The sequence below is a fragment of the Mytilus edulis genome, chromosome 2, assembly GCF_963676685.1.
Source record: "Mytilus edulis chromosome 2, xbMytEdul2.2, whole genome shotgun sequence".
Classification (NCBI taxonomy): Eukaryota; Metazoa; Mollusca; class Bivalvia; order Mytilida; family Mytilidae; genus Mytilus; species Mytilus edulis.
The window spans coordinates 47,225,925-47,237,036 of record NC_092345.1 but is presented as its reverse complement, the minus strand read 5'-3'; the positions used below and the strand labels follow the sequence as shown (position 1 = coordinate 47,237,036).

General features: G+C 32.5%; 1 protein-coding gene across 1 annotated transcript in view; it reads left to right on the top strand.

Moving 5' to 3' along the window:
- The first annotated feature begins 2,981 nt into the window (after positions 1-2,981).
- Positions 2,982-11,112, top strand: part of LOC139512301 (tyramine beta-hydroxylase-like) — a 47,167-nt gene continuing 39,036 nt past the window's right edge. Inside the window, exons 1-2 of the mRNA XM_071299803.1 lie at positions 2,982-3,355; positions 4,741-4,935. Of these exons, the coding sequence (XP_071155904.1) occupies positions 3,338-3,355; positions 4,741-4,935 (213 nt within the window). The 5' untranslated portion in view covers positions 2,982-3,337. The remainder of the gene's footprint in view (positions 3,356-4,740; positions 4,936-11,112) is intronic.

Genomic DNA, 11,112 nt, shown 5'->3' with positions numbered 1-11,112 from the left:
AGACTCGAACAGAAGAGATTTACTTCGGAACTTTCTAGTTCAAATGTCAATCAAATATATAATGACGTCTCTGTCTTTAAGCAATCTACAAATGGGAATGTCAATATAATAAAAACATTACTTCACCACCAAAGACAAGATTGCATTTGTCTGTCATGCCAAGGACATTCTGGTTTTGACATCGGCTGCAGATCCTGAAAATATTTATTATAAAAAAGTGCCATGCTGATTGAAATGGTACTAATTCAACCATATGTCAGTGTTGAATCCATAACGTTCGGGAAAAAAAACTTTTTAAAGGGGGTGTTAAATTTGTCCCCCAACGTTCACGTTATAGAGAAAGAAAAATCAATAGATATAAAACAACCAGCAAATTCAATAACATGAATAAGTACTGGATCGTCTAGGATTGGCAATTCTGCGCATATAAGGTACACAATTGTAAAAGTCTCTTAACATTTGCACAATAAAGCGTATGCTTTTAGAGAGTGAGAGAAAAAGAAAAAGAAAACACAAGAAGAACTTTACTATCTTAATGACATCTTAAGGATGTAGGAAATGCATTTGTTCTAACAAAATAACTGTTATGATCAAATGAGGGTTGTGAATTCATTATGTGACATGATCTTTGGCAACCATGTTTTGATGTGTTGTAATTGTCTGGAAACATAATGTTTTTGTCGTAACTATTACATGTGATGAGGGATTCATCAGATATCTGGAGTCTGGCATGCTATTACGTAGTAAGGACATGTCTACGATTAGAGACTCCGTATTCAGGAATAAATGCATGTTTCCGATTTATTTACAATACATCATTGTTATTTATTTGTTACAAGTCTTTCTATTATACGAATACGTTCTACTTGCCAGTATCTTTGGCATTTTGATTTTAGTTGATTTGTTTTTAATTAGTTGTGTCTGTGTTTGATTTGGTGCCAGTTCTCTGGACAGCTTCACCAGATGTTTTATCGACTTGTACTGTATTTTGAAGTAGATATATCATTGTAGGTTGCATCTTGATTCAATGAAAACGCTTGGATAATAGAGCCCATTCTTCTTCTCATATTTATCTGCATGTACAGTATCGTGCATTGTGCATTAGAGTCATCATATTTGACGAACTCATTGAAAGTAGTTATCTTAATTGTGAGTTTGACTATATTTTTAAGAGAGGACATGTTCTCTTTTGTCAGTATTTAAATGGAGGTCGTCGTATTTTGTTCTTCTTGCTACTTCGTCGTTCCCTTTGATGTCATTCAGAACTCAAACGGTTGTTCTGAATTTTTCGATTTCGAGGTATACCATTAAGAGATATTTTTTTTATGTTTGCGCGGAGCTTCAATAGTTTGTATCCAATTTGCGCACATTTATTATACTGGTAAATATAAAGACAATTTTTAATCGATATGTCGACAGTTGTATTATGGTAGCGTAATAAATTCATGGTCTTGGGTTAGTTTTGAACATTTATTTATCATTTAATATTATAAATCTTTCATATTAAAAAACATTTTCATGTATCATGGGAAATCCCGCAATCGATTTAAAATTTGCAAATATCGCAGAGTGGATTGAATCTGTAACCAAACAATGAGAGCTTTATACACAATCAGTACATTTCTGTAACTGTTTCAATTAGATTTGAGAAAGTAAAAACAGGGTATCAGATGGGTCAATCCAAAAACACAAGAACAGAGAAGTTGTCAGAACTCATTTTCTTAAAGCGCAAACGTTAAGGGTTTTTGCGCGCAAAATCTTATACACTGAAAGGATATCGGTGAAATACTTCAGTGTGACATGACCCCACTGACCAGCAAGAAGATAATGACATCTACATTTCAACCTCTAAATCGTCCATATGCAATAAATATATTTAACAAAGACTATCACATATCCGGTTTGTGGTTTGTTGGTTGGTGTTAAATGCCACTTTCAGTGCCCTTGATATCATTGCGGTCGGGGTTTACTAGTAGAGGAAGCCAAAGTACCCGAACAGGAGCATCAGCCTTTGGCGGGAAAACTAGCAATCCTAAACAATGATGCTCATGCAGATTTGATCAAAACTTTAAAAAAAAAAATTATCACTCGGAATTGAGAGACTAGTGATCACTATAGATGAAAAACTAAGACTTTGACCACCGATGCCCCATCAAATTTCTTCAGCATCATTAAATGTAAATAAAATTATTAGTTACAACTACCTCATCCCCGCTAATACAAACACACCTGCAACAAAAAACAACACACACATACAAAAAGAGTAAACAGAATTAAACAGAACTCAGAAAACAAACCCTGATGAGGTTCCAGGCCCCGACACACCCTTACTCCTTAAAAAAATCGAATAAAGGAATAACGGAAGGTTTAAACACATATCATAGTAAAACTGCCTTTATATACTAGAATATTAGGCTAATGTTTGGTGTATAATGGTGAAATCGAGTTTAGGTGGAACTACTGTTTTTTGGACTGAAAACTTTCATTTTAATTTTTTCTTCCATTAAGTATGTGATTGTCGATAGTATTAATTTTAATGTTCCTGGGTTTAAAATAGTGAGTTGCAGAGAAGAGGGGTGTCTATTGACTTCTTTTTTGAAAATCAGAAACTCTGTAATACTTTAACACTGAGTACAACTGATCGTGCAAAATGGGGGATTTTAAAAGATTATTCTTTTAGCAAAAGTCACTTTAATTAGCAGAATTCAAGTCAAACAGCGTAGAAATCGATATGGCATTGAAAAAATTGAGCTTTGATATATCTGTGCTCGAATATTGCAATTAGAAAAATCCTAATAATTAAATAAAATCCTTTCTGAACTCCTCTCCTCTCAGGAAGCTTAGCGGAATCCAGAATAGGGTTTATTTGTGTATACAATGCATTTATTACAAAAACCAAAATGAATTTAGACTAGCTTAACAATTATTCTTTCTTTCAAACATTGTTAATCTAAAAACCAACCGTATTCATGTCAATTTGCAGAGACTTGCACTCGTATCAAATTCACATTGAAACTTTAATATGAAATTGTTCTTAAAATTGAAATTGTAATTTTAATTCTGCTTTGATTGGATTGCTTCAAATCTTGCAGAAAGACATCAATTTGATATAATAAGATTTTTTCCACAAGAGAGAAAATTCAATTTGTGTAGAAAAGCCATAAGAAACGTCACAGACTGACAAATGATTTATTTGTTAATATTTACGAACCGTCAATAACATATGAGATGATTGCGATAGTGGCTAAATAAGAAATTTTGATGATAAACTGTTGCGCCGGAGTATTACGTAAATTCTGCTAGAACAGTGGGCACGTTGTTGTTATAATCTTTTGGAATGATGAGAAATATGATGGTAAGCAATTACTAAAGAATATTATAAATTTCCTTATATTTTAAGATTATTTTGTCAAATAATACACTTTTTTTTTCTTTATCATAATTGTATATAGTACTTTTAATCTAATCTTTTCTGTCGTGAGTTTTGTTTGGTTGATTAAGGTATAAATACAAAGTGTCATAAGCTCTTTTTTTTTAAATTATTTCTTTTATTAAATTATGTTTGATAAAAATATATGTTGACTGTATGACCATGATGACAGACATGACATTGATGTCAGCGTGTATTTCAAAAAATATACGGAATAATTAATAAATAACAGATTCCATTTCTAATAAGTTTAAAGCAAACAGTTAAGATTTTCATTCGCATTGGATTTTAAAGTTTAAAACTTTTAATTAATTTTTATGTTTCTAATTCTCAATTATTTGAAGAGGAAAACAAATGACATCACATCTGTATGCTTTCTCAAGAACACGCATGCAAACGTTCGCAATCACGTGAACATCCACCAAAAAACATCAAACCTCTAACAACCAGCTGCAGATGTATTCTAAACTTTGAAAAACTCATTCAAGCATCATCAGGCTCAATGGCTTCATGGATAGTCAACGCCTTTATGGTTCGATACCCATTGAAATACTTCAAACCAAACAATTTCAAGTTTCTTCGGTTTTCCGCCAATTACGAAGCATTTCAAAGAATGAGCATTGACTAGATGACCAGAACTAGAATAGCATGTTCGGCTTCCTGCAAGCTGCTACATATATATTCTTTAGATGGGAAGCTTAAAAACAATTCGACTCAGCAAGTCGGTGTACTGATACAAAATAGGGTATATAAATTCCCTTGTATATAATAGTGTACTGAATATAAAAACACATGGATATATATTGCCAAATGATAGGTAAAAAGACAATGATGCAAAAAACTGCATGGTACTATACGGTCTTCAACAATGAACAAAAGCTATGCTGTATAGATCTGTATAGTAAAGTTATAAAAGCACTGGGGTAGCAAAAAAAGAGAAAACCACCGTGTTAAACAATAAAATAAGAACTTTAAAGCCAACCTGTAGTTTTCAGCCTCAGAATGTGATGGGGATAAATCAAAATTCTAGTCTATAGAAAAGGTTTTCGAGGAAAAAGTAAAACTGCCTGACAAAAAATTAAAAATGGAAGAACAAGCACAAGAAGTAAAATTATTAATTATATATTATCATATTTGGAGAATTGTTCATTGTTTTGTTTAGAAACACTATATCAAAAGTAACTATGTACAGTTAATTCTGTATTTTAAAACCAACATGACTGTTTAATATTACTTTAATTTCAGGACCGAATACTCATAATAGTTGTTTTAAAAATAACATATTGTAACAGTTTTTACTTTAATTTCAGGACCGAATACTCATAATAGTTGTTTTAAAAATAACATATTGTAACAGTTTTCAAAATTTTCAAAATTTAATTCCAAATGGGAATAATGCTCCTAATCCATGTACTTCCGGTCTATGGGAAGGCCTCGGACATATTGGTGCTGATGGCGGAGGAGACAGAAATCCTTTTGGTGTCGATTTTAAGAGAGCTGGAATGGTAAGTATTTTAAATTTCATTTCCTACAGATGAATTAAATTTTAGATGACATTCTCATTGAAGTTAATGTTGAAATAGATATACGTGTATATATAGTCTACAAAAGTGTCATTAATATTTTTTTCAAACTGAAGCTATATATATCAATTTATGTGTTTGCTGTAGTCATATAATTTTTATGTGTAATGTATACATGTGAGGAGAGGACTTAATATAAAATATCATTAAATCAAAAACAAAATGAAACATTTAAGAAATTGAACCACTTTCCGAGTCATGAATTAAGTTGATCAAATTTAGTGTAATTGTTCGCTCAGATTCAGTGTCCTTGTGAGCTCAGTGTCCGTATCCTCACAAGTTCAGTTTAAATTCAGTGTCCTCGTAAGCTCAGTTTCAATGTCCATATAAGCGTCAGTGTCATTGTCAGTTCAGTTTCATTATCTTTGTCCTTGTAAGCTTAGCTTCAATGTTCATACAAGCTTCAGTGTCATTGTCAGTTCAGTTTCATTATCTTTGTCCTTGTAAGCCTAGCTTCAATGTCCATACAAGCTTCAGTGTCATTGTCAGTTCAGTTTCATTATCTTTGTCCTTGTAAGCCTAGCTTCAATGTCCATACAAGCTTCAGTGTCATTGTCAGTTCAGTTTCATTATCTTTGTCCTTCACGATAAGCTTTGCTTCAATTTCAATACAAGCTTCAGTGTCATTGTCATTTCAGTTACAGTATCCTTGTTCTTGTAAGCGTAGCTTCAATGTCCATACAAGCTTCAGTGTCATTGTCAGTTCAGTTACAGTATCCTTGTCCTTGTAAGCTTAGCTTCAATGTCCATACAAGCTTCAGTGTCATTGTCAGTTCAGTTTCAGTATCCTTGTCCTTGTCAGCTCAGTTTCGATGTTGTAGTACATTACGCATGAACTTGTCATTTTTTTATGTCCTGTAGGAGAAACCAATTTCTGAATTAGTTCATTCAACATAATGTTTTATGCATAACGAATTTAAATATAAATTATTAATGTGACATTTTAATATTGTCTATACAAATGGCAATTCAAAACTTAGAACAAGTGTAACTGCCAATGTGTTGTAAATATTAGATTCCTGATTTTTATTCTTCAATAAACGACTACAAGTATATTAAAGGGTAGACACGTTGGCTTTCAGTGTGGCATGATATTGTTTAAAAAGGTCTAGAGCTTTCAGTGCACAGACACGAACGTCATTACCAATTTTAATGTATAACACAAATATTCATGTAACATATGTCTATGCAAACTTGTATTCGACAAGATGATATCAAGAAATTATTAAATTGCATAATCTTAACATGAGCATGATGAGTAGTTTTCTTATTTATTTACAAAAAAAGCAACAAAAGCCAGCTTATACACTTTCATAACATTTTTGTACATTTGAATTTCTCCAGTAATACATGCTTGATGTGAGTTTGATCTGTGGTTTTTTACATCTTAAGAGAACCACCAACAACGCATATTTATAAGATCAGACATCTAGAAGATAACATAATTATTAATGTCATCTTCGACAATAGACGTACACCATTTTATCTCAGTGTTATATGTTGCTGCGCACTCTTATTTTTTCTACACAAGTATTTTCTTCATTTTGTTTTGCACAATATTCGTTTTCATCTGGTCTTGGGTAAAGATATTTATTTTCAGTTCTTACTAAGTGAGGGTACTATTTTCAAAACGTTATGGAGTCGGTTTCACAAAGAAACTTACGACTTAGATTGCTCATAAGTCTTCAACAATTCAGCATACTTACGATCAATCTTAGTCGTAAGTTTTTTTTTGTGAAACCGACTCATGGCCTTTAAGAAAATATAATGGTCCTCCCATAACTTTAATAAAGACGCTGTAAAAAATCTGCCTTCAACATGATCAACACAACATAATTTTTTTATTATGAAAGAGAACATTTAAAAAGTACCAATTTTTAAAGTTTCTCTTCTCATAATTATCATAATTACTTGCAATTAAAAAGGATTTGTTTTTTCAAAATCCGATAATAAAGACCGAATATGTGCATGTATGACGACTAAACACAAGATTTGACGTAAATAGAACAGTGTTACACAGCATCGTTCGAAAGGGTATTAGAAACATAAACTTTTTGAATCCCATAGAAAAACGTACCAGACCAGCAAAGAAATAATAATTTTCATTCAACTAAGAGAAATAAAAAAATCTAAACCCTCTTCACATAGTTTTAAACAACTCTGACATTTCTGGATTACATAATGTTGTTTGGCTTTAACAGAAATTGACAATTTACTGAAGAGTTATTAACGCCAACGTTTTCATTAACAATTGCTCTACATCAAGAAGGCAGAATGACACAAACAGTAAACCATAAAACTTAAAACGTTTTGAAATAACCTATCTTACACTAAATGACATCGGATACTATTAATTTATCACAGCCGTGCCAAACGTTATCTATAATGTAAATAAAAAAGAAGCAGTTTATCTGCAAAATACGTTTTACAGTCATAGAATTTAACTGGAAAATGTATAATTCATGACTTTCTAGTTCATGTTACCATGTTTACCAAGGTTATGATACATACAACCCATCGAACACTGTTATATAACAGTTGTATAAACAAGGTTTAGAAACAAATACATTTTCTTGATGTATTATGATTTAATTCGAAGTTATTTTTAAGTTGTTAAAGTAATAGATAAACTGTAAACAATATAGCTGTGTTAGCTTTCTCTTTTGACATAATTGTCTTTAAATTCTTAAACGTTATATATATATATATAATATATATAAAGCAAATTTACAGATCTAACATTGTTGGGTTGATGTTTAGACGAGTTGTATATATATATATATATATTGATACTATAGAGTAATTTTTTGTTTTATTCAAATATATATGCCCAACTCCCTCGATTATGGGTAGTCAAGGTCGTTACCCCCCCCCCCCCCCCCTTTCCCACACTTTTACACCCCCACCACACACACACTTTCGTCGTCTTTACTTGCTTATATCATTGATGAGTCGACGTGTGTCATGTGTGTGACTGTAGCGAAAAATACAGAACTATTCGAATAATACGTTGCTATGGGTAGAGACCATAATTTACAACCCAACTGGTGTTTATTAGCCGTTGAGGTTAAACGAACAAGAAAGGATAGTCTGGAAGGGAGATCAGATGTGTCTTCATTGAAGCAATTTTTCTCTATGCTGTATATTTGGTCTATCATTCGCTATTTTTGTCCTTTTTCCGCATTATTCTTATTTCTGATTTTTTAGTCTATTTCGTTTTTTGTCCATTATTTGCATTATTTTCTATTCTGTATAAACTATACAGACCCTAAGATAGTAATTGTATTTTCACCTGGGAAGACGGAATATATGTAACGTTATTTTTTGCTGAAATTATTTTTTACGAAAAGGATTTTATTTATTAACGATACACTCTAACTGATCATGATATTTGACGTTCCAGGTGTATCATACATAACGAGAGTCTGGTCACTCTGGTGACAAGGTACATTATTATTTGCAAGTTCTCCACTCCCGAAAAAACCCATTAAAAACAATTTCTTGCTACACCTGAACATGGCAATCCTCACATATGCAACATATGGTTTAGAATCACTGCATCATTTGACCATAATTCATTTGTTCCTTCTTTCATCCACATTTCACATTTAATATCAATTGATTATAGATGCCTGGCGTCATAAAGAGTCGAAGTTCGAATATAAAATTGAGAATGGCAATAGGGAATATTTCCAAGAGACAAGACCCCGACCAAAGAGCCGAAAACAGCCGAAGGCCACCAATAGGTCATGTATGTCTATGAGGTGGATACAAGGATATATTCTGTTCAGTATACTTAAATGTTTTCATAAAGAGATGAAATGCTTCTTGGGTGTATCAAAGATTATAAAATGCACGTGAAAATGAAAATGAAATCTTAATGCAGCAAAAACATACAATACGTCGATTTCTTAAAATACATAAAACTGGAAAATATCACATACGAACGTCATGACAGATGCTAATTTTGAGTTACAGTGTAAAAGAATAAAGATGATAGATAACAATTAACACATTAAAATGTCTAAACTTCCACGCGTTTCATCCTTTAAATCTACCAAGTTCCATCAAGTTTGTCTAAAAAATCATAAATGATACCTACCAGCTTTTAAGTTAATTCTTATTAATTACAGATAGTTGAATATTTTTAGGTTTTGATAGTTTCCTGTGGTGTTTTATTATGATTTACATAACATTTATATAGTAAAGGTATCATACTCTCAGCTAGTTTTACATAATTATTTAAAGATAAGATTTTCTATGTGTTCTCGCACGTGCTGTCTCGAATAGATCACAGGGGCTTGTTCAGTGGGTCAGACGAGGTTTTACTGTCAATGGCGATCGCTATCCTATATGGTGTTTTTTTATATATATAGGATAGCGATCGCCATTGGCAGTAAAACCTCGTCTGACCCACTAAACAAGCCCCTGTGAATAGATCTTACCTTTATCTATTTGTAAGTGCAACTAATTTATTTTACCATATTTACCAAGCTTTATGTTATTTCACGCTAAAGACTACCACCGGTACATTTGTACCTCTTTGGGTTTTAAGCGCGAGTTATAGATGATAGTATTGCAGTGGAATATTGAACTTGTGTTCTGGTAGATGTCATGTTGACGTAAACACACAATATCAATCTAGATTCATAATTCCTTGCAGGTTTTTTTCCATATATAGATATAAGAAGATGAGGCATAAGTGTCAATGAGACAACTCTCCATCCAAGCACAGGCACTTGTCTCAGAATTTCTTTCCCCTATATACCTTAATGTTATATTAAGGTATATAGGGGGAAAAAATTCTGAGAAAAGTGCCTGTGCATCCAAGTCACAATTTATAAAAATAAGCTATTATAGTTTAATGTACGGTCATCAACATGGAGTCTTGAATTGAATCGAACAGCAAGCCACAAAGAGCCAAAAATTACTAGTGTAAAACTATTCCAACGGGAAAACCAACGGTATAATCTATATATCGAGAAACGAGAAACACTTACGAACCACACTATGATCAACAAACGACAACTATTGCACATCAGATTCGTGACTTCAGACAGGTGCAAATAATCGCGGCGGGCTTAACCATTTTCATGGTATCAAACTTTCACTCTAATCTGAAACAATAGTATAACATTACAACATAGAAAGACACACTATAAAATATCAATTGAAATAACATAACTCAATCAAAAAACTAATATAAACACAAGTGAACATGTTTTAGTATTGCAGTTTTGAGTCTGATGGTGTAACTTGTCTTCTCTCGGTTGGATGGGGAGACAGGATACACTTCAATCTAAATTTCAAGTGTATGGTAAAATGAAATTTCTGATTTTCATGTCTCTCAAAATTGTAAAAATGTATGACGCATTATCATGACTTTTTGACAAAAAAACATAGGAATTCCATATCAATCTATGAATATGTTACAGGCATTTTCTAAATTTTCTAAAAATGCCTGAAAAAATTGTAAGGCATTTTACTAAATGCCTAAAAGACTAAAACTGAATGGAATGTACACAAAATTGACTTTTTGCAAAGACAACGTTTAGAGTTACATCTAGTCTTACCACTAGCACAACAGCCACATTTTGTTTAACCCTGACCATCACACAAAGAAACTTTACTGACAGCTTTTCTAAAGGATATTTCATTATGATTTACAGATTTAATAGCAATGGCGTAAAGTCCACGTAGTATTCCATCTTTAATTCCCAGTTAATAACCATACTCTTCCTTTCCAGTAACAACAGCCACAAGGTTACGCGGGTCTCCTTTCCCTCGATCCACATGGAGAATTGCAACTAATGCATTCGCTCCAACATCTACCTCTGTCAAAACTCTTTCCGATAGATTTCTCATCCTGACAGCTTGTCTTGTTATTGAGTCTAATGCATGCTTTCTTTTATTTCTGATAGCCTCTTCACTTGAACACAAGTGACAAGTAATAGTATCACACATATTTCCTTTTGAACACAGCTCATGTATGTACTATGCACAAGTCGAACACTGGACATTCAAAAAACATGGATTTTCACACACGGCACACCCATGAACATATAGTTATGTTTCCTGAGTTTCGGGTAGATTTAATGC